Source organism: Trichoderma gamsii (genome assembly GCF_001481775.2).
Source record: "Trichoderma gamsii strain T6085 chromosome Unknown Scaffold_67.2, whole genome shotgun sequence".
Lineage (NCBI taxonomy): Eukaryota > Fungi > Ascomycota > Sordariomycetes > Hypocreales > Hypocreaceae > Trichoderma > Trichoderma gamsii.
Genome location: NW_020171404.1, coordinates 10,193 through 34,095, shown reverse-complemented (window position 1 = coordinate 34,095; position 23,903 = coordinate 10,193). Strand labels below are relative to the sequence as shown.

The window sequence follows — 23,903 nt, the reverse complement described above, 5'->3', positions numbered from 1 at the left end:
TATATCTCTTTATAAGATTTTCAATTTCTATAGTTCTCTTGTTGCCAAGTCCCCTCGGCGTCGGCGTCGGTGGCTGTCACGGTTCCTAAAGTGCTTGGACGCCACAGGAAGCCTAGTGCCATGCTATAGGTGCACAACTTATACAGTCGAACGGAGGAAAGAGGCGGCGGAGATCGGAGGAAACAAGATGTAGACGAAAATACACATAGAGGATCACGTGTAGTGGACGTATAAAGAAACTATTGCCCCCGGGCTCGGTGAGCTCCTGCACATGGGCCTCCAGTCCTTTGTCTCATCGCTCAACATTCCAAAGGTCTGATGGCGTGCATTCCAAAGGCGGCATTGTCCGTCTCTGGTTGAGACTGGAGGGGGGTGCGTGCCAGAGGGGGCGTGAGCGCGCGATAGGCGGCATTTAGAGAGAGAAGGAATCTAGAAATCAAGGAAGATGAAGGCGTAATAAGGAGGCGTCGGGCTTCTGGACTTATTTTTCGTTATGGAGTCGAGCTGATGGAGTCAGTGTACACGAAGTATATGCACGAGGAAACGCTGGGGGTGAGGGGGCCAGAGACAAGTCGACAAGAGGTGAAAGAGGCGAAAAAGTGCCAATGGCAGACGAGGACGATATCTCACACACGCAGATGGATATTCAGCTGCCTGGCCGGGGGTTTTCGTCGCTGCCGCCGTGTGCGGATGGCGGATGGCGGACGTGCGCGCCTACGCCGCTACCCCCTTGAGGCAGGGCAGCTTCTCCCTTGTGTTGTTTATTGTTGCTGCATGGGGCGGTGGACAGCTGGCGAGCATTGTCTGATGACGAACGTGGATCATGTCTGTTTGTTTGCCGGGAAAGTAAAACGCGGGTAGGAGTAAAAATAAAATAACAAGAGAAATGAAATGGCGAAGAAATTGCAGGGTGCTCGTGGCGTTCCCGCCGCAAACGATCGACCAGACAAAGAAGCTTTTTCTTCGCAGCCACTGTGCCCAACTGGCTTCCATTTTCCCACCTCAATGTACCCATCTCCTATACACGGTCCATCTCCATCGGCCGCTCCTAGTGCACAACTCTCCGTCTAGTTTGATGAAGCTTTGAGCTTCTTTGGTGGGTTTGGGCTGTCTTGCTCACAGGGGCTCCGCTGCGATGCTATGGCCATGGTAGTATATAGCGAGAGGCAAGCTCTCTTCCAAGCAAGACATTTGAGACATCGGAAGCAGGGTGGTGTCCACTCATCAGATGGGCCCCAAAGCAAAAGCAGTATCGTTGTAGGCCGAAGGAACAGCCGCTATTGTGAAGTGAATGGGTATGTCTTTGCATACGCAGCCTTCCCGCTTTTTACACAACTCTCCTCCATCACACTTTCTCTCCCTTCTTTTGAATCTCAAATCCCTTCCAACTTCCCAACCACGCGAAAGTCGCTTTGTGGTCCACGCCTTTGTTCGTGGGATTCCTTCCCTGCTAGAGCTCCCCCGGGTCTCGGCCCTGCGGCATGTTTGTTTGCTGTTCTATTCTTGTCGGAAAACAGTCAGTCCAGCTCAAGCTTAAACTGAGATTTGTGGCTCCTGAGCCAGGGGAATGGTCACTCGACTTCAAATATTGCGGCCAGTATATCTCTCGTCCAATCTCTTTCTTCCAGCATGGCCCATATTATGCCGTCTCAAGAGCACCGGCGCAGTATGCCGCCGATCCATGTTTTCAGGGACATGATATCTCAAAGAGGTGATCCCAATGCTCCATCTCTCTTGCGCCCTCTGAGCCCTCGGAGAGAGTATACCACGAGGCCGCCACCTGCGTCCCTAGGCACGCCTGAGACGAGTCGCAGCGTGGAAAGCCAGCCAAGACTCGGTACCTCGACTACCCCAATGCAAGCTGACAGTATTCGGGACATTATTTGTATCTGTCCGCCAGAGGCCAAAATACCTAGGCCGCGAAATGGTACGTTGTACCTGGCAACCTGCTGGCTGATTTCCATCTAAAACAGACTGTATTGACGATGTCCCGGGTGTAAGAGACATCGTCTTTGTGGTGATATCGTTGGGGGAAGAATTGCTGAGGATCATCGACTAACTATGGAGTCCTTCTCATAGCTTTTATTCTGTACCGTCAACGTTACCATACCGCTGTGACAGCCGCAAATCCACGCTTGTCCAATCCGCAAATCTCCAAGATCATCGCAGCGAAGTGGAAAAATGAAGAGGCTGAGATTAAAGGCTATTGGAAAGAACTGGCCGAAGAAGAGAAGAATCGTCACCGCGAGCAGAATCCAGACTATCAGTATAGGCCGCGCCGTAAGAAGGGCAAGAAAGGAAAGTCGCCTTCCCCAGCAGCCGCTGAAGAGCCAAGCCGGTGCTCCAAATGCCAGGGTCGACTTATTGCAACTCCGCGAACCCCGACCAAACGCGCGTCAATTCGGTTAGAATCTGGGCTGAGCTATTCAGAGCCGCGGCCTGGACCGTCCCATCCCATGCTGTCTCCGTGTACGCCATCTCTCCCTAGGCTGAACAATGGCATCCCTAGCCGGACAAATTACGAGCTTTATCAACCCCATAGCGTGTCCGTGCTAGGCAGGACATCCTCGCTTCGAAGTCCGGATAGTCATGAGCTAGAATCGCCCGCAGTGAAGAGACGCCGCACAGAGAGCATGGGAGACTATCGTTTGGCCAACGGCTATTCCGACTTTTACGGCCGGCATGCTGGAGACCTCTCAAGATTGGCGCCAGGGGAAGAATCAGCGAGGTCGGCTAGGCCATACTCCTCTTCTACCTTGCCTGAGCTTGCGGCTATGCCCAGGTCTCAGAGTTTTCCCTCGCAGCTGACGCAGCCCCCGCCTCGGCCGTGGGAGATGGATGGAGCAGGCGATACTTCGCCACGAATCCCTTTGTTCGATGAGTCTCTGCGACTCCCTCCTCTTCAGATACCAGTATCACCATCTCCTTCACGAGCAAGTATGACAGATAGGTGCGAGACAGGGCCAGACAGGGGCTATGTGAAGAGGAGGATATGGGAATGAATAATGATCAACGATGATGAACACTATGACAAAAGCCGAAAAGAGAATGAGAATAGATAAAAGGCTGGTATTGGTGTTAGACTAGGGCAATGGCGTTAAGGGCTGGTATCAAATTGGTTTCGGTATCGGCATCTAGATTCAATGATTATGATGGGAGGTCATGTTGGATGTCGATGACAGCGCCTGGGTATGTATACTTTGTTTAGATGTACGCGCCTCGGAGAAATAAAAGATGCCAAGCGCTGCGCTGCAGCTGGCGAGCTTGGTCTCCTCCTTGTCTTCGTATGCCTTGTGTTCTCCTTGACTCGTTCTTGCAAGCTTCCATATTGTGATTCTTTTGTTGCCTTGTTTTCGAGGCTCAAAGGGCTGTAGCTTGTCCAGACGTGCCACACCAGCTGTGCTCGTTTGAACAGCCTCGCAGGCGCTACTGGGTTAGTACTGCCGCACTGCGGGTGGCAGCGAATAGCGGGCGCGCACACGCTGCATTCTAGCGGTCTAGTGGGATGCAGAGCTCCCTGAGGAAGCTCACATCAAGATTCCCTGTCCCGCGCACCGAAATTCAACGCGACTTGTCTGCCTCCACTTTAACCTGCCTCTAGTCCTGTATTCCTTAATACCTCCATGCCCTTATTCCCTAGCTTCATACACCGCATCTACAGCTTCCGAAGCTCTTTGCGACCTCTCCCTAGCATTGGCCGCCGATTTCAGAGGCGAGCGGAAGCAAACGTCTACCACGAACAGCAGTCGCCCATCAGCAGTCGCCCATCAGCAGTCGCCTACCCGAGCGCCGCGAGCCTCATGATGCAACAACCCCCCTCTGACCCGTCGTCATAATGCCGGACTTCAAGCCTGGGCAGATAGTCCAGCTCAGCGATGGCCGCAAGGCCACCGTGCGGTTTGCCGGCCAGACTCACTTCCAGGTGGGCGAATGGATTGGTGTCGAGCTTGAGGAGAAGACGGGGAAGAATGATGGAAGTGTCCAGGGCGAGCGGTACTTTGACTGCCCCATGGGGTACGGCATGTTCGTCAAGCCCATGATGGCGACAATCATTGCGCAACCGGCGGCCGCCCCGAAGCCAGCAGCTCGAAAGCCCACCAGGCCAACAACGAGCCTCCATCCTACGGGTGGCAGAGCCTCGGTTTCGGGGAGCGACGTCAGTCTCACCAGGAGGAGGGGGAACTCCAACGCGCCGAGTCCCAGCCCAGCCCCTCACCACAAGCCATCGCAATCGTCGAGCAATCTTCGGGTAAGTGGACACGCCCTGGATCTAGCATATTCGTATTAACTGAGGACTAAGTCGCCTTCTAAATCTCCCACCAAACAGCTTAGCGCTTCATCAAGTGCCAGTGCGTCCCGGACAGGGACGCCGTCAACTGTCCGAGTACCGTCGGCTACTACCAAAGCTCGCGCGTCGCTGCCGGCGTCGCGGACTTCCATGGGGCCTCCCCCGGCTCCCCAGCCTACCCAGCGAGCAATGCGAGGATCCTCGATATCGTCAGTCGCTTCACGATCTGGAAGTGCCCCGACTAGGACCATTGGCGGGCGCGGTGGCATTGCGGCCCCTAAAGCTGTATCACGGCCTGCTGAATCAGGTCGCCGCACTTCTGCTAGCTCTCAAGGTGGTCGCGAATCAAGTTCGGCCACCAGATCCGATGAGTTTTTGAGCTCCCCTGTTGAAGACGATCCTGAAGAAGAAGGCGATGACGAGATACTCTCACCTCAACCAACGAGCCCGGTTGTTGGGAGAACAAATGCGCTGGAGAGAATCGCGGCCGAATCATTAACCACACCTTCCTTGACGCCTCCATTGAAAAAACCTGCAGCAACCGGCTCTTCAAGATCTTCCATTGGTAGTACCGCTGCAAGTAGAGAGATTGAAGACCTGAAAGCTAAGCTGAAAGTTTTGGAGCGAAAGCGAATCGAAGACCGAGACAAACTTAAGCAACTGGACACGATTCAAGGAGAAAGGGACAAATTCGAAGGCATCATTCAAAAGTTACAGCAGAAATACCAGCCAATGCAACAGGAGAACACGGATTTGAGAAAGGCAGTGAAAGAAGCCGAGGCAAGGTTTGAATCGATCGAAGCCCTTCAAGCGGAGCATGACTCTGCTTTGGAATTAGCCACCCTGGATCGCGAAATGGCTGAGGAGACTTCTGAAGTCTTGAAAATTGAATTGGATGCTTTGAAAGAGAAGGCGGAAGAGCTACAACTGGAGCTTGAGATTCTAAAGGAAGAAAATGCTGAGTATAGCAAGGGCATGACTCCCGAAGAGCGTGCTAGCACAGGTTGGCTACAAATGGAGCGCACAAACGAGCGACTGCGAGAAGCCCTTTTACGACTACGAGATCTCACGCAAGAGCAGGAGCAGGAGCTTCGCGATCAGATTGCGAGCATGGAGGAAGAGCTCAAGGAATTCAACGCCCTCAAGGAGGATCACACTACAGCAAAGGAGAAACTGGCTCAGTCAGAGTCGGCTGTAGAAGATTTGCGCCAACAATTGGATACTGCACTGGGCGCAGAGGACATGATTGAAGATTTGACGGAACGAAACATGAGCATGTCTGAGCAAATAGAAGAGCTCAAGGCGGTCATTGAAGACTTGGAAAATCTCAAGGAGATCAACGACGAGCTCGAGATTAACCATGTCCAAAACGAAAAGGAGATGCAAGAAGAACTTGATTTCAGAGACAGCATTATTGCCGAGCAGGCCAGACGAGCCCAGCAACAAGATGCCGCGTTGGGTGACATGGAGTACACCCTATCGCGATTCCGAGAGCTTGTTACGAATCTGCAGAGCGATCTGGATGACATGAGGGCATCCCAGGCCGTCACTGAGGGCGAGTCGGAGAAGCTTAATGACCGATCGAGAGCCATGATGGATCTGAATATGAAGCTACAAATTTCAGCTTCCAAGGCCCAAGTGAAAACGATCGATCTTGAGCTACGACGACTCGAAGCTCAAGAGGCGGAACAGCACCTGGAGATTGTCAAGTTATTCCTTCCCGACAGCTACCGAGACGACCAGGACTCTGTTCTTGCTCTCTTGCGATTCCGCCGACTTGCATTCAAGGCAAATCTCCTCAACGGATTCATCAGGGAACGAGCCAACGGGCAGCTTGAGCCAGGCCATGAGGACGACATCCTCGCCGGCTGTGACGCTATTGACAAGCTTGTTTGGGTTGCCGCAATGTGTGATCGCTTTGTTAACGATATCAGCCATTGCTCTATTGAACAGTTCAACAAGTACCAGAACTCTCTGCTGGAGCTGGAGCCTGTTGAGCGGGCGCTGAATACCTGGATTGATGGCTTGCGACGAGATGAGCTGAAAGAACAGAAGTGCGCGGACGAGCTTCAGCGCACTATTTCGCTCATGTCGCATCTTGGAGAGGTACACATTTCAAGCGGCATCGCTGCCTTTGCCGACGACATTCACATGAGGGCTCTGGTTGTTCAAAGCCACCTCGATTCAGCAACTGTTGCCTTTAACGTGATCCGAAGCATGGTGCAGCGAGCTATCCCTGCAGCAGGCGAAGAGGAAGAGCTAGCTCAGCATTTTGCCAAGAGGATTGATCTCGCCATTACGCAGACACGAAGCACAAAGGTTTTTGCTGGAAAGGCGGTCCATGCCTTGGAAGACCTAAAGGCACGATCTCTCTCGCTAGGTGAAGACTCAAAGGGTGCATTTGAACAATGCGAGACTCTGGCTCAAGAACTTGCACGATTGACCCGCCAGATGGGCTTGGGCATCCATAAGCTGCTTACACATGACGAGGGCCGCAACGAGCCCTTTACTTATGGAGAGATTAACGAAGTCATCCACCAAGCTGTTCTCGAATCTACCCAGGCCAACGAGTCGGATCTCTTTTCCAACTACCTCGGCATGCTCAAGACTGCTAGTGGCCAAATTTCTGATTTGGCGACACTCGCTGCAGACTTGGACCAGACTCATGACTTTGATGTCAGCCCCACTCCCTGGCGTCTTCGTGCCCAAGAGCTCAGGATACTCAAAACAGTCCCGGTGGATACTGAGGAGGAGCTCAGAAGGCTCAAGGCTGAGCATAATGAGGTTCGTCGGACGATTGCACAAAGAGACGAGCATCTTAGCACAGCTGTGCTTAAGATTGAGACGCTCGAGTCCCGTATGCGAGATGCTCAGGCAAACGTTGAACGCATTGGCAACTTGCAGTCTGAGCTCGAGGATGTGAATGGCCATGTCACTAGCCTCAAGGAAGACATTGAGAAGCAAGATCGAGAGCTCAAAAACCTCGAGTCGGAGCGAGACAAGTGGAAGAAGATTGCGAGTGACAGCAGAGCATATGCTGACGGCGCTGATGCTGCGGATATGAAGGCCGGTCAGGAACGGGCCGTCGCTACAGCACGAGAAATGGACACGCTGAAGAAGGAAATCGAAGGCCTACAAGGTGCCGTCCGTTATCTGCGCGATGACAACCGTCGTGCGCGTATGAAGGAGCAGCAAAGCTACGAGTGGCTTGCGGAGCCTTTGAAGAAGGAGGCCAGCCCCGAGCAGCAGCGCAAGGCACTGGTGGCCGCCGAGGGCAAAGATGTGCTTGGAGAGCTCATCAAGATGGCAACGTCGACGACCGTTTTCGACCTCAGCACCGCACCAAAGGAGAAGCTAGCTTGGCGCCCGGCCAGATCAACACCACAGTATCATGTGGCGAAGCAGATGGAAGATCTCGAGACCTGGAGGGCTTGGCAGGAGTCGGTGCTCAAGAAGACGGACATGCTGTTCGCCCAAGAGCGCAGCCTCCGCCTCGGGAGAGAGAAGCTTCAACAAGCGGCTGCTGGCGCGAAGCGGGACGCTGTGGCGCGGCTGAGGATCAGGCTACCTCGCGATCCTGCGTTGCAAGGCAAGTTGACGGCGGGAGACAATGTGCGGATTGTAGGATCGCAAGAGTGGGATGCTCTGCAGGCGGCTACGAGGAAGTTTGCCGCTGTATAATGATGTTTGAAGCCACCCTCCCCCCTTTTTTACGAAACAGAAAAAAGCACGTGTATATGAATGAAAGCAAAGAAATGACTTGATATTTTTATTTACTGAGCCCTTTCCCTACTCTTTCCCTCTTTCTTTCGTGCTTTTTGGTATGAGAAGTTGTAGATAGAAGGAGATGGACGTCTTTTGTATACCCCCCCTTTTTTGCGCATGTGTACCACAACGATGATTTTGTGTATGTGTCAAAGAAGTTTTGAGATTTGATGCCCACAAGCGAGCGAGCAAGAGCGGCGAAGGATAGAAGGAGAAGAAACCGCTTTTTTTTGTGTTTGTCCTCTAATTTAGAAAGCAATTCATGTGGCGAGATGAATATAGTTGTTGAAGGATGAAGATTTTAGAATGTCTTGATATCCTTGTCTTCATGTTCTTTGGTGTAGAATCTAAGAAGGTGTCTACCATATGAATAGATGGGAATGCGCTCATGTCATGTAGCATTTGTAAAGCTAGATTCTTCTGCTCCTGCGAAATACCCAGACAGTCCTTTCTCCCCCCAAGTTAGCCTCTTTGCATTATGTACAACGTATGTCTCAATCTCCTCTTTCAGCTTGAATCATTGCGAGTTTCGTCATTATTAAAAGGTCGTATAATCGCCATCTTCACAGCAAGTCTATAGACTCTAGATTGCCCGCCAGTAACAAAGACATGCTATTTCTTTCTTTCTTTTTTTTGTATAACGCCCCTCATTCGTACACACAAGGATATTAAAATTCCCCCCCCATCCATTTGATCTCTTCCTGCTCATATCGTCATCAACCAATCGGCTCAACCATCTCAAGCTTTCCCCTTGCCCTTTTTATCTTTCTTCTTCTTCTTGCCCTCCTCCGCACCGCTCGCGCCTCCACTGCCGCCGCCGCCACCACCCTGGCTCGCAAGCAGCGCAGCCATGGGATCGGCGCCGCCCTGCATCTCCTTCATCATGTCCTTGAACAGGTTCTCCGAGACGCCACCGCCCGTCATCGCAGCGCTCAGGTACGGCAGATACTCGTTCATCTTCCAGCCCCGCGGCACGGCGGGCTTCGGGTAGGGCTTGTCCTCTGGCGGCTGCATCTGGTTGCCGAAGCGCAGGCGCAGGCCGGGCGAGTCCTCCGTCGTCGGGTTCTCGCGCAGGTGCTTGGCCACGAGGACGTACAGGTGGTGCTTGTTGGCGATGTTTGTAGACGCCGAGGCACCGGCCTTTTTGAGGGCGACCTTGACGCGGCCCGGGTTGGACCAGTCCTTGGGGTGGATCTTCTCGGGCTCGAGCAGCGTCTGCAGGCGCAGGCGCGAGCAGGCGTTTGCGATTTCGCGCGCCAGCGGGTTCTTGACGGCCAGGGCGGCGCTGACGCGGCGGCCCTCGGCGCGGGTGCGCGAGGCGTCGAAGTAGACTGGGTACAGGCACTGGTGGTTGGCGAAGGCGGAGCGGTCCGAGGTGGCGGGCAGCGTCGAGATGCCCGGGCCCGACATGGGGTTCATGAACTGCTGGGCGCGGGCGGCGGCGGCGTTGAGGTCGTTGAGGCCATCGTCGTCGTCATCTGAGGAGTCGACGATGCGCTGCTTCTGGGTGCTGGGGCCGCGGGCGCGGATGATGTCTGTTTCGGCAAAGTCGTCGAGGTCGACCTCGTCGGGGTCGGAGATGATGTCTGGGTCGCTGTCGGAGACTTCTTCTACCCGCGGGTGAGACATGTTGGGCTGAATTGGAGGCAATGAATGGACGAGAAGAGAAGAGAAAGAAGGAGAATCAACGAGGAAGAAGAGAAAAAGGCGAGGCAAGGGACGAAGATGGAGAAGAGAGCAAAGAGGTGGAGGGCTGGCGAGGCTGAGGTTATGGCGAGAGGTTGAAGCAAGCAGAATAAAGCCAGTTCCATGGTGGGGTCAACCGCGCTTTAGTGTGTGGTGGGGTTGGATGTCTAGCGGGCTCTGTCTTGGTTCGATATTTGACTACAATTCGCATGTGCTTAGATGCCCAAACGAGAGCAGTTCGTGATATTTTGCCCATTCAGATGAAGAGTATTAAAAGAATGTTCAAATATGAGCATCGTGTATCATTGAGCAATTCTCGTACTTGCAAATTACCGCTACATGTGATAGCTAATTTCCATCTTAGACGCTTCCATCGAATGAATGAACCTATATCCCCATGGTGCGAGTGCACAATTTAAAAAACACCAATTGGTACTCCCAAATTCTCTCTCCCTGTATAAATAAGAGCACATTTATTTCTTGAAAAGCAAAGTTACTTCAACTCATTCATTACTTTGATATAACGAGATTTCGGACGGCAATGGGGGACATCCGGCTCGCAATCTCCACATTTCTAGTTGGCATGGATGTAAGCACTCTTGTATTTCGTTCCGGGAGGATGAGCCTCTTCCGAGAATTTGCAATAAGGGTGGACGCAGGTGCCGTCCCGGATGCTAGGACACTGGAAAGATTAAACGGTTAGCATTGTTGGTGCTGAGGGATTGAGACGGGCTACTTACGTGGTGGCCATATATGCAGTCTTCTGCCTCGCAATACTGGCCGGACGAGCACGGGTTCTGGCGAGCCAGCACAGCAACTGCCTTGATCTCGTCCTCGTTGATCTTGTATTCGTGAGCAAACGGGCAAATGTCCTTCTTCGCGCAAGGCCCTCGGAGGTAGTGATTGTTGCATAGTTTGTCGTTGTCTTTTCGCCTTTTGATCGTTTCCATTACTTGTACATTCACTCTGATGGGCTCATCAAAGCCGCGACGACCAGGGTTCCAATTATCGGGTATGCTAGACGGAATCAATTGGTACTGTGACTCAGACTGGACACGGCCCTGGGCCTTTTCTCGCCAGGACGCCGTTCCCGACTGCGTCTGCTTCTTCGGTGGAAGCGTAAAGGGGAGTGTAATCTGTGGCGGCGGACTGGCACTCGCGATCCCGGCATAGGACACGTTCGGAGTGCGAACTTGGCTGGAACCGGCGCTAACAGCTGGGCTGGCTGTTCGAGATGCAACCAGCTGAGCCGGGGGTGACTGACTGGATGCCATCTGAGCCAACGTGGGGAATTTTCCAGAAAGCTTGTCGTCACGGAAGAGGCCATCCCCGAGCTTTTCTATCTTGATGTTGGTCGCGACAAGGTCAGGCACGGTAGTGACACCCTCAATGATGCTGATCCTCTGTCGGGTAGCCTCATTCTGAAGAGTTTCATCCAAAAAGGGGGCATAGCCGGCGTCATGCGAAATTCCGAGCATTATATGCTTGCAGTTGTGATTTCGTAGATGCCATCTAGTCGTTTCTGTTAAACGCCAAACGGGGTCAGCTCAACCAATTTTGACAGCGGTTCGGGATATTTGACGATTCACAGTACCTTTAATTTTGGAATCAGCCCTTTCTTTGCCGTAGCCAACATCAATATAGTCGAATGTAGCCTTGGCTTGCGTGAAGCCAAGCGTAAAATCTTTCAAGGTGCTGGGGCTATCCACGCAGCCATCTCGTTGCATGGCTTTGCCCAAACCAGAAAGATTCGCTACCACCTTGGCCACAATCTCCAAGTCCTCAACCTCTTCGCTAAATCGTTCCGCTACGGCGGCGCGTAAGGCATAAGCGGCTTTTTTACCACCCTCAAGACCTTGCTTGACCCATATATCTCTAAACTATAAGAAGACGGAAAGTCAGTGGCTGTGATTCGTTGCATAGGAGGAGGATTGAAATGAACCATACCATGAGGCCATCGCCATCTATCAATACCATGATATAAGAATTGTGGTTCTATTATAACGACCGTCAGCACTTGCATTCTACAACGGCCATCCAATCCATGGATTAAAACGGCCCGTGTTTGACGAGGTATCTACCTTTAGCTTGTCCATTTCTTTATGCACTTTGACTTTTGCATCTTCCTCCTCGGCTTCAAAATGGCGAACGCGATGCTCCAATTCTGATCTTTGAACTGCCGCATTTTGAAGATCAATCTGTGCGTTGAGCAGTCTCTGACTTTCATGGCGAAGCTCATTCTCGACTTGATTGCAATATATAACAAGGTCCTAAAAGGTACATGGAAATAAGTACAAGTGACATCAGATATATGTAGGGAGAGAGTGAAAAGTAGGTGAAGGAAGTGAGTAAATCTGAGAGAAAAAGGACAGATACATCGGTCCTGCTCATGCCCCAGAGCCGATTTAAAACATCGGCCATGGTGACGACGGTCACTGCCTAGGGGAAAGATGGGAGATGGAATACGAATCAAGGAGATTGTCGTACCTTGAAAAGGTTATCCATCGAATCTCTTTGCACTGTCAGCTCGTGAAATCGCTGGACGAAATCCCTTATATCAGCACCGACGGCTGGATTCATCTTATGAGACATTTTTTCTGTTTAAAAGCCCTTTTTGATCGAGGTTGCTTTCTTGTTCTCTTCTTCTTGGGCAGCCGTATTTGAGGCCGTGAAAATACTCTGGTTTTTTGGGGGTGCCGCTGCTCGTCCCTTAAGCAAAAGAGAGGGATCGAATTATGCGAAGGGTATGTTGAAGGAAGATGAAAATTAGAAAAATAATACTATCACGCTGAGTCTTTGACTTGGATCTGGTCTCTATTGTTAAACTGGTGATGAAAGGGAAAGGAACAGGTCTATGATGTGTGAGTGGTTGTTTATTGTAGAAGCGTAAAAAAAAAAGTGGTGGCGAGTCCAGAATTTTTTTTTGTGATGCCGAGCCTCTCAGTATTGTGTTTCACGTCACTGCGACTACCCGTTTGATTGCTCTTATTATTCAGATATTATCACCGCACGTGGGTTGCTGCAGCCGAGCCAGAAATGCTCACGTTTTTAAAACAAAGATGTTGAAAAATAATGAATAGCAGTGAAGCAGGATTGCTCAAGTTTTTTTTTGGGTTGCCAATTTTTTTGTCTGCTTAGTAGCGATCATTTACTAGCATCCATTGAAATCTGCAAAACTAACGGAAAAAAAGGGGGGCCGCCATTTATACCCATCCAGGTGTCACTGGATTAAGTCACTGGATTTAATTTAGGCAGCGCAGCCATCTGGTCTACAGAGTGGCCGTGAGGCTTAATGTTAAACACCGTTTAATATTAACACCGTCGCCAACCAACAGCACTTTATATTAAAATAAAATTGAATCATTTTGAAACGGCGTCTAATGCGTCCGCTGCTCAAAATACGGATAGGCTCGCAGCCGCTAAAAGCGACCCGCGACAGGGTTCGCAGCGCAAAAGGATGCCCCGGAGCGGATTAGCGCGAGCGCCAAAGCAGACCCCACAGTATCGAGAGATGGCGATTTTCATCGTCGACTGCCTTGGCGGTGCTTCGCTTCGATCGTGGGAGCGGCTGAATTCATGCTCATGTGCTCGTTCTGGTATCTGGGCCGCCGCTAGTACTTGTTGTTTTTGTTGGTGCTGGCATACACTTCAGTACACTGCCACTGCCTCTTCCCGCTTGTGGTTCTATTATATGTAAGAGGCTTGAGCAGACCAACTTGTGTCTGTTGGCGCTATGGCGTCTCTGCTGCCGCTCGCGTCACATCCTTTTTGGGGCTGTGAGCCGTTTGTCAGTCTCGGTGCCAATCATCTGTTCTGCTCTGGCAGTCTGTCACCCCAGCCATTGGGCCCCTGCAGCTCGCAGCTTGCAGCTCGTAGCAAATGAGAGAATCCCTCAGAATCCCTCAGAATCAAGTGGGCTGCTAGTTTCCCGTTTACTTGCAGACTGAACAAACCGCTTTGTTAAACTCGCCTTGGCTTGTGCATTCGCGCCCTCCTCACCACCAACAGCTCCTCTGAATCACACGAGCATGTCACGCCCCTCCGCGAATCAAGTCTTCCCGCCTCAACCGGTTTCGTTACCGCCGGGCTGGTGCTGATTCAAGAACCGCCACACTGTGTCCTCCCCAAAGCCTCCTTCGAATTGCCACATGAATGAGTCGCCTAGTAGCGATGGGTCCGAATCTGTCTGTGCTGGCGCGTTGTCGATCTGATCGACCGTGAGGTCCTTGTAGATGAGATCTGCCATCGGAAAATACGGCGCCATATTGGTGAAGCCATTTGCATCTTGTGGCACCTCCCATCCACTGGGCATCATCGACGGAATGCAGGCCGCCGAGTCCTCAGCAGTTGATGGGATGGCGGCGGTTGACGATACGGATTCAGCAGGCCCTTTGAAGCTTCCTTCTATCGACGCCATGCCGACCGAGCTTGTTGGTGTCGATCCAAATGTCTTGCTCGTCGATGTAGGCGTAGTAGTATTAGAGTTGTGTCGCAGGAGGTCAACAGGAGGGCTGACGGATGAGGACGGCGCGCAGTTTGCAAGGGCTTTGACGAGCCTAGCCACCACTGCTCGGAGTACTCCCAATGCTGACTTGGCGAGAGGATTCATATCCTTCATGGTCGCGAACCGCTCGACCGTCCAGTGACAATGCTGTATGGCCATTTCTCGAAACTCTGCATTCTCGTAAGGAAATAAGATGTAAATGGAGGCAAGCAACGTGACGGCATCGAAGCTACCGTAGAACAACTGCCAACTATAAAGGAGGAAAGGTGGAAAAGTTAGTTACCGCTTCTAAAAAATTAAATATTGCTGAAGATCCGGATGGAACATACTTCTTCCAAGATTTCGGTGGCAGCCCTTCAAACATGCGCTTCTGCATCTCTAGCATACCGAGACTGCCTTTAATCACCTCAAGTCGACTCTCTTCTCGGTGGAAAATGTAGGGTCGATGGAGCGCAACCAATGTGAAATGGAACATCTGTTCAGACAAACACCTTGCCTGATGAAGCCACTGCAGTTCGGGCAAGTGATCCCATTGCCTGTCTGGATTCTCTATCCGGAAGGCGGCTGGCACAGCATCATGTATATCCACGATGTTTTGTTGTATCTTGAGCACTTTTGACCAGTCCCTGGGGCATGGCCCTTCGGGTTCTAGGTCTAGAACGTCCCGCAGCGGCAGCATTGTTTTGTATAGGAGTATATTTCTCGTCAATGACGTCGGGGGATCAACGCCCTCTTCTCTGGGGATGACGGGAGTTTTGGACCGATCCGATGCCAGCGTGAATCGGGCGTCAATAGGCAGTGTGGGGAAGCCGTGTCTGTAATTCATTGAACCAGGACGGCCTAAGATGAGACACATGTGAATGTCCCTGGCAAGAATCATGAGTAATCTCAATCCACGTCTGTCGCGTATAATGCACTTACCATGTCCCGAGCATCATGTACAAATGTCTCCTTTTCTCAATTTGCCATTGATTTAACAATACACTCTCTACATCGTTCGATTTCGGCTTTGGGTCAAGTGCATCTCGGTGCATACCCAGCTCTTGTGCGTCTCTTATCGTTTTGCCAACTTGATGCCACTATATCCATGCAATGTCAGCCAGAATCGTCCTATAAAGCATATTTACATGACGACAGCAAAGCATCTACCTACCGATTCCGTAACATTGGCCGTATACTTGAGGAAGGATGCTCGAAGGAATCCAGTTTGAATCGACGTCGTACAAAGGGACTTTGTACCCAAAAGACTGAGAATAGACATGCTGGACTCGCTGTAGTCAATTGCCAGATCCTCAAACGTCATGTTTGCAGCGTACTTGAGCGACTCAAACGACTCATGGAGAGGTTTAGGAAGGACAAGCAGCGCCGTGGCAATGATCTGGAACAAGAGCGCCGGAAACACCTTCAAGTCCGGAGCCAAAGCTTCTGGGCCGCGCGAAGAAAGCAGCCTGAAGGGTATATTGGACCATTGTTCCAGGAGTTCGTTAAAGTTCTGAGGCTCGACAAGAAAATACTGCCAGTTGAGGTCGGCGAAGAAGATCTCGGTCAGTTGGTCAATGTACATCCTCGCGGGGAGCAGCCGGATAAGCCCCTTGTATTTTTCCCTGACCGCAAACGTATCCTGTTGCGATGCTTGCCCCGGCGCTGAGGCATTGGTCAGCGCATCCTCGCCATCTGCCGTGCTGGCCCTTTCAATCTTCTGGAGGAAGCAAAGCGTTGACGACCCCCCTGATTGCGCATAGCCCCAGGAGGAGGCTACGGATGACAGCGGTTCCGACTTTTGTTTTGTCGCGTCGTCATCGTTCTGCTCCGAGGAATATAGTCCGGCGTGCGCCTCATGTTCGCGGGCGGTGGGCGCGCCGGCCTCGTAAAAGCAGCTTGATTCCTTGTTTCTCGACCTGCAGTTCCCGCATGGCAGCTCCCGATCGCACTGTGACCAACACACATGGTCAGCAAGTTGCCCAATGTTACTCAGCCCAGCTCATCCCAGCTCAGCCTTGTCCAGATTCCCAACCTTTTGCTTCCTTCGATGACACTCGGTGCATGAAATGACAATTCGTCTCCGCTTCTTAGTCGGGCCCCGCTCGGCCCGACCATCGACTGCGACCTCGATGTCTGCCATTGTTTCGGTGGTTTTTTCTTCGTACCTTGGCGCTCGGTCGAGCTGGATGGGGCGGTCGAAAGGCGGAACAGTGACGACGCTCAGAGGAGCGACAAAAGGCGGACGGTATCGCGATTGCGTAAGATTTCAAATTCGACAAAGCTGCTGCAGGAAGATAGAGATTTAGTATGCAGGCAACTGGTGGGGCCCACGGCAGAGAGGTAGGAGAATCATGGGAACGGCCGTGCCAGACTCCGCGTTAAGTCCGGCGCGACGGCTCGTGCATCCCGAAAACACCAAGGCTGGTTTTTGGCGATGCATGTTGACGGAAAGACGTCATATGCATGTATGGCTCTTTCATTTTTACAATCACAAGTTGACCCACAGCTTCGTTTGTGGTAATCATCATTGCCTGAATCTTGTAATCAATAAGTAAATGCACCATGCAAGATAAGGTGTGCGACGGTATATGCTGAAAGGATGACGGGCGGTAGTCATACAGCCTGTGCCATAGTAGTTGCCACGTCTAACAAAATTCCATTTTGGATACTTTGTCAAATAGCAGCCCATTATGATAATAGCATCCTTGGGTAGGTATTTCGAACTGCATTTCTCTGTGTCACTTACTTCAAATTTTCCAATTTCCTTTTTCCAATTTAGTCAGTTTTCTACGACGCCGTAGTTCATCTCAAGAGGTTGCCTATGGTTGAGATATATCTTCATCATCTCTCAAAGTCTGGACGCCGGGCCGTTGACTCATAATTTCGAAAAATTAAATTGCTGTATCTAATTCATGAGGATTTAGAAGTAGTTATATATAATCTACAAACACGGGCATCGGCGGCATTATCAGACCGGCAAACAGCACGTCCTAATCCAGCCATAAGAAGCTTGCCTATCCTCCCTAGCCTAGATTGGGCATTCGGTCTGCCGCAGAGCATTTTCAATAGTTCCGTTTCTGCCCAGTTCACCGTGAGATAATAAACTCGCAGATGTTACGCCGGTTAAAATGCTAGATCGAGGCTTCACCGTGTCGAGTTAGCCGTTTCATGCATTCACACGCCCGCAAAGACAAAAGCGGTAATTTTACTAGTCCCCCTTATCGTACAGTATGTACGTACGTACGTAACTAAACCTAAGCAATTTATCATCACAGCTTCACATCTACGATGCTCAAGGTGCACACAAGATCGCTGTTTTCGTTGGAAGACTTTCTTCTTTTGATTCTCTTCTTCTTCTTTTTCAAACAGAAGGAATAAATCATTTTGATATTTGATCCTAAAAGATTCCCTACAAGCCCTAAGCGTTTGTTTCCCGTAAATCGCAAAGCGTACAAAATCCGAAAATCCAGATCCACCATGTAACGGACCAGTGAGCCCCAATGTGCAGTTCGCCTCCACCTTTGTGCATGCAATAACATCAACGTAAACTGGGTAGCGTCTTGGCTAGCAGACGGCCTCCCTAAACCAAAAGGAAAGAAAAAGGTGAAGAACATGAAAAAGAGTTCGCCTAAATACATTGCATTCTATGATGCGGGCATTGGATAGGAGCCTCTTCCAGCTCCGCTTCTTCTTTTTTCTTATCGCAGCAATCTCTCTGTGTAAGCTTTCCATGCCGCTGACCGGTAACGTTCTGCCTCCTCGACGGGATCAGATGCTTTCAGAATGCCTCTGCCCACAATGGCAATGTCGCTGCCGGCGATGCCAATAATCTTGTTTGGCGTGTTGTACTGCTGGCCTTGGCCATCTCCTCCCACCTTGCCGTTTGTCTGCTGATCTTCGTCTTCGGGAGGAAGCTGGCAGCCCGGGGTCATGTGGATGAAGTCGTCGTCTGCCTGTGTGTTCAGCGCCTCTTGTGAGATGAAGCCCATAACGAAGTCTTTGTGTTCCCGAGCTGCCTCGACGCAAGCTTGGGTGTAGTCCTTAGTCATAAAGTTGCCTTCGCTAGACATCTGGGCGAGGATGAGGAGACCACGGTTCAGCGGCGCTTCTTCAATTCCTGGAAATAATGACTCATCTCCCTCTGCGATTGTCTTTGCTAGTCGTGGCGAGGCGGCGGATTCGTACTGCTGAGTAACGGTAGTGATGGAAACGATGCTTCCCTTGCGGCCGTCGCCATTACGTCCGGCGTATATAGGCTTCTCCATCATGTTGGATCCATTGCCGTTGACTGTAACGGGCTCATTCTCGTTGGCATCTTCGGCATCGTCAAACTGGTCCATGGTAGGGGTTCCAACAGTGACGGATGTCTTGACCTCGCATGGATAACGCTCCAGCCATCGCCTGGCACCCTGCGCCAGAGAGGCCACAGACGCCTTGCCCGGTACCATGTTGACGTTGACGATGTGGGCCCAGTCGATGATGCGCGCCGAGCCGCCGGTATACTGCAGCTCAACGGTGTGGCCAATATCCCCGAACTTGCGGTCTTCGAAAATGAGGAAGCCGTGTTTCCGAGCTAGCGAGGCCAGCTTGGCACCAGTGCCAGTGTCCGGGTGGAAATCCCACCCAGAAACCATGTCGTAGTGTGTCTTGAGCACAACAATGGAGGGACCGATTTTGTCAGCAAGGTAAAGGAGCTCTCGCGCCGTGGGCACGTCGGCGCTCAAGCAGAGGTTGGATGCCTTAAGGTCCATGAGCCTGAGCAGATAGGAGGTTAGAGGATGGGTCGTCGCTTCGCTCCTCGCGGCGAAGGTCATCTTGAGGGTTGGGTGTGATGCCATGGCTGCGATTTTTGGGACTCTGTAGTGGTGGCGGATGAAGATTGATTGATGCTGGCGCAGAGCCTAAGGAGAGATTGACGTTGAGTTGCGCAGCGAGAGAATCAGAGAGTATTTGATTGATAGGACTGCTCTGAGGAAAATGCCGTTTAATGTCGGGGTTATCCCCTGCTGAAATTATAGGGAGGAGTCTGAGGAGAGCCAAGTATATAGCGGAACAGGAGATTCAATGCCGGCGGCGATACCCGATATTGCGATGTTGCAAAAGGCAGGCCGGCGACCACCGAAAAAAAAAAAAAAAACAAAGAGTCTGAACTTTGTGGAAGATGGCTGCAGATTCGGTGCACCCGAGAGGAGAAAGTTATAGACAGATAAGACAAAACAGGAACCGAGAAGCTGGCCTGGGAGGAACAGTTGTGAAGCCCACCGTCCAAAAAGGGAGCTCGGTCAGTCGAGGAGCCCTAAACACCGTATGAACAACAACAGATGGCAGTTGTGATGTGACAGGCACCACGAAGGAACTAGTCGGACCTTTACTGGACAAAGGTCAAAAGTAACAGAGAGACAGAGAGAGGGAGAGGGAGAGGGAGAGGGAGAGAGAAGAGAGAAGAGGATTCAAGAGCACCAGAGGATAAAAAGGAAAACGAAGAGGCACTGCGGCGAGCTTGGCGTGCGCCGTTCCGATTTCCGCTATAGCAGCAAACAGACAGTCTCGAACGGGATCCCACAAGGGCTTGGGGACCGTGCCTGAAGTGCCTGCAGCAGCAGGATCAACGAAGCCAGAATTGGGACAACTGGGTCTGTGTGCTGGGGTGGCTCGAGCAGGGGGTTTGGCGGACGGGACGAAGGCGAACGGGGGCCGTCGATGGGAGAGGAGAGGAGATTTTTGTGGTCTCTGGCCTGGGAGCGCAGCAGGAAGGGCTTTGCGCGACGCTGACCAGGGGCTGGCCCGGTGGATAGACGGATGGAGATGGAGATGGAGATGGAGTGAAGAGCGTCGAATGGGCTATTCGCAGGCTGGGTCCAAGCGCAGAAAGGCCCCGGTTGGGCTCTTGCTGTAAAGGAGTTGAGATGAGAGAAGCGCTGGAGTAGCTTGGATTTACAGTAAGTGTTCAATGCTGTTGACGATTCCTGAGTCAGGGCAATCCAAACCACTCCTGATAGTGCCAGAGTAGGTCTGTTTTCCTGATGCTCGCATGCTTTGATGCTGAAGCAAGCCTTGCCGATATTGGGCGGCAAAAACTTTTTCTCTCTTCACTTTCCTTTTTTTAGCCGCTCGTCGTTGTGTGCGGCCTGCGGAGTTCTCATGCTAGCAGCAGGTACTAGCATTGAGGTGCTAGCTAGAGGTAGCCAGCTGGAGTCGCGCGAGCAGACCTCAGTAGCTCCCCCAGTAGGCTCAGTTCCGTGGCAGTTGAGGCCCGCCGACGCTGCAAAAGGCAGCCCTAGCCTGGCGGTAACGGCTAGTTGGGACTCGCAGTTGGGGCTCCAGCAGGAACTAGTACTGGTACAAGTACTCCGTGCTTTAGCGGTATGGCTTTAGGAGATGGCGGGGCTTTTCTGCTTCCCATGCACGGAGCTTGGGGGGGTTATGCATGGTGATGGCGCCGGCGCCGCGGTCCACTGAAGCAGTGCTACTCTACTGTACTTGTACCTACAGCAGACTCTGGGCTGCCCGGGAACCGGCGAGTCCAGTCCAGTCCAGCGCTGCAGGCCAACATGCAGCATGTGAGGACCATTTCAGCTGTGCAGGACCTTTTCCTCTCAATTTGCTCGCGCCTGTTTTGCAACAACAAAGACACCCCCGTGCACGGTCATCATGCCTGGCAGAGAAGGACAATAAGCCAAGCTGGGCACACGCGACACTTTCCAGCCCGCCATCTGACAGCCAAGAGCTGGAGGCGGTACCGATTCCTCTCTTCCTGGCCCTCCTTCGGCACCACAGACCCGCTGGCGACGTGTAAGTCCCAAGCCCCAACATCTATCTGGACGTGGAACTAACAGGCGCCGTGTCCAACCGCTCGTGCTCCCTCTGGATAAGATGGATGGGGTCGATAATCTTGTGCGCCGTGGACCGATAGGCGGAGAGACGCTACGAGGCTGGGGACAGACCCTGGGCTTCAACAAGTTCCCAATCAACCTTTGTCTAGACCTGCTGGAACGATTTATCGGCAGCACCACTTACCGGAATATGTGAAAGTGGCCGGCCGGTGGCGCATCACTAGCATAGCATAGACAAGGTGGATGGAGGTTATTAACAAGCTAGCAGCATTTTGATCAAGTTTGTGCGGAGCTCTCCTAGTGCCACTGCGGTTCCATGGCGTTGGCAGCAGCCCTGCTACTTGCAGATGGCTGGCGATCCTCCTTCAGGCGTCGGCAGTAAGACAACTATTGGTACGCATGGGGTGCTCATACGACCTGGAGGACAATATTGCTGACCAGCTAATACCTAGGATTTGGGTAATATTGCCGGTTGTTCAGAACGAGTGCTACTACCAGTAGCAGTTACGATCGTGCCGACCCGACCTCTCTTCTCTTCGCCAAGGCCAAAGTGCGGTCCTATTATCCTCGACCTGCGTTTGCCTTGCATTGCCGTCGTCGCAATGCATGCTGCTGCAACTGGCAACATCCAAAGAAAGGCAGGTCTTAGTCTAAATGTGCTAATGCTCGAGCCTCCATCGCGTCTTGTCCCGTCCGAGTTAAATCTTTTGGGGGCCAGAGCGGGAACACAAAGCGTCAGCACTCCATCAAATGTCATTGCTGATGCGTTACTAGTAGTTCCTAGTACATGCATCCTCGTGCGAACTACCCAAATTGTTCATCCATCTCCAAGATATCATCCGATCAACCGCCTTCAAGAGAGGACACATACACAGAGGTAGGTCAAAGACCTCACCTCTTTACGATTTGTCCATACCCAGTACAGTACCATTTGTTACAGGCACTAGCACGACAACCTGCTCAAGCGAACAACGTCGGCTAACGCAGGAAAACTGGACTCGGGCCTGGCCGGGACAAGTCGGCTTTTCTTCCGCATCTCAACCATCACCAGGCCCCTGCCAGCCTCTGGGATAGTGCGCCCAAGAGCCCCAGAGACGATAAACGAAACCCAAGCGCCGTTGGTATTTTTTGGCCGCGAAACTTGCATTAGAGAGGTTGCGTTGCTTCATACTGTTGTGCATCTACGGACTTCTCCGTCTGTTGCGCACTGCAGCCGTAACACACGCCTGCCAAGGCTAACGCCACATCGCTGTCAACAGCAAAGGCAGCTTCCTGGCTATCTCCAGAGTGCTCAAGCATGTCTCCATACGCGATATACCCCGTCTCTCCCTCCTTTTGTGTCCGGCAGTTGAGGTCCCGGCGAGCCCTGTGGTAATTGCCTGACAGAAAGGAGAGGGACGGCATCTTCCCTGGCCGATCTGAACCTGGTAAGCTTCCACTCATACCCTTACTGTACAAGTGGTACTTGCCAGCAGTACCATCGGCAAATTAACAACCCAGCATTACGGAATACGGGATCATGAAGTACGAAACCAGGAGATAATATACAATGGTCCCATTTGCCAGGCTCTAGGTTCTACCTACCTGGTATTACCAACTCACAATCCTAGTCTTTCGCTACCGCCAACTTAGAAATCCCCGCTTTATTACGGAGAAGTAACAGCATACTGCTTGCTAATGCCTTCTTTCCCATTCAAATGCTACTAATAATATCACTCGATATGGCATGGGAGTATTGGTGGAAATATGTGGTAATACGAGGGTGAATTACACCAAGTATTCATATTAAAGACAGGCATTGCAGATCCATCCATTTGGCAAAACGAGTCATTCAAACGCATCCAACAGCGAATGCAAGCCGCTAACGCTTCCTTTACAAGCGTCCATCAGATGTCCCAACGGCTAGCAGAGCTGGGGATAGGCCTCACAGACACCTCCCGTATGGCCCTAAACAAGATCTTTCTCCGAGTTGAGCTTATGGTTCGCGCCAGCGGCACGCATGTACCGTGATCGACGGGCATCCCGAGATCTAGATGAGGAAGCTTTATGCTGATGAGACGCTTTTTTGTTTTGTGCCAATGAGAGGGGAGCAAAAAAGAAACAACCAGGTTAGACAAGTCTGACGGCAGCAAAAGCAAGATGACGAATGATACCACACGCAACCGGCCGTCTCCCCGCATGCCTGTTTCGTGTCTGTGGGAAGCAGGCCTCTCCGGAGGGTTGCATTGGGGGATTCCCTATCGTCGCATTTCAGTTTTCATCTGCTCCGTACTAATGCCGGGCCATGAATTGTTTCGGGTTCTGCGACTCGTCTCTCTTTGCTCTGTGTTTAATTCTTTCCTTTTTGGTGAAGGAGTTTCTTTTTAAACCCTCGTCCCCATAAAAGGACCGGGACCTTTTACTCCCCTTCTCCTCGTCTTGCATTTGAACTTCCAAGCATCAGGTAGGATTAAGAGAGCCACCACTGCCGGCAAGCATTCCCCGGAGCTTTGTAAAAAATGACACATCACTTTTTCAATTCCATTTCAATGGGAGATGAGGGGCCTTATGCTAGATGGGGATTTTTTGAGTTGAGACTGTATTACTAGGTATAACCTAGCATACTGTGGACTGTTTTTATTTCCCTTTTCCCTTTTCCCTCTTACTTTTTTCTGTTCCCTGCAAGCATGTAAGCTGCAAAGCCAGCGCATGCTAGCGAGTTTTATCAGGCCATTTCACGATTGATGCTTGAACTTCATGCTCGCTGATCGGTAGGTAGTAGTAGCTTGCGGACTTTGATTCAAATGCTTGATACAGAGCCGGCAAATAGCCTAAATGAGTAAAGTTTTACAGCAAAGTAAAACCT

General features: G+C 51.6%; 4 protein-coding genes across 4 annotated transcripts; 1 reads left to right on the top strand and 3 right to left on the bottom strand.

The window, feature by feature from the left end:
* Window positions 1–3,835: 3,835 nt before the first annotated feature.
* On the top strand, window positions 3,836–7,969 carry TGAM01_v210603 (dynactin 1; the record flags this gene model as incomplete). Its single annotated transcript, XM_018810004.1, has 2 exons — window positions 3,836–4,249; window positions 4,301–7,969. 2 exons carry the CDS (start codon window positions 3,836–3,838, stop codon window positions 7,967–7,969), a joined length of 4,083 nt encoding a protein of 1,360 aa, XP_018656754.1.
* An 822-nt stretch (window positions 7,970–8,791) lies between these two features.
* Window positions 8,792–9,682, bottom strand: TGAM01_v210604 (signal recognition particle subunit SRP19; the record flags this gene model as incomplete). The annotated part of the gene is made up of 1 exon (XM_018810003.1): window positions 8,792–9,682. The coding sequence occupies one exon, from the start codon at window positions 9,680–9,682 to the stop codon at window positions 8,792–8,794; it is 891 nt and encodes a 296-aa protein (XP_018656753.1).
* A 4,120-nt stretch (window positions 9,683–13,802) lies between these two features.
* TGAM01_v210602 (fungal specific transcription factor domain-containing protein) lies at window positions 13,803–16,365 on the bottom strand (the record flags this gene model as incomplete). Its single annotated transcript, XM_018810001.1, has 5 exons — window positions 13,803–14,493; window positions 14,573–15,109; window positions 15,165–15,322; window positions 15,397–16,173; window positions 16,258–16,365. 5 exons carry the CDS (start codon window positions 16,363–16,365, stop codon window positions 13,803–13,805), a joined length of 2,271 nt encoding a protein of 756 aa, XP_018656751.1.
* A 1,558-nt stretch (window positions 16,366–17,923) lies between these two features.
* On the bottom strand, window positions 17,924–19,063 carry TGAM01_v210601 (orotidine 5'-phosphate decarboxylase; the record flags this gene model as incomplete). Its single annotated transcript, XM_018810000.1, has 1 exon — window positions 17,924–19,063. The coding sequence occupies one exon, from the start codon at window positions 19,061–19,063 to the stop codon at window positions 17,924–17,926; it is 1,140 nt and encodes a 379-aa protein (XP_018656750.1).
* Between the last annotated feature and the right edge of the window lie 4,840 nt (window positions 19,064–23,903).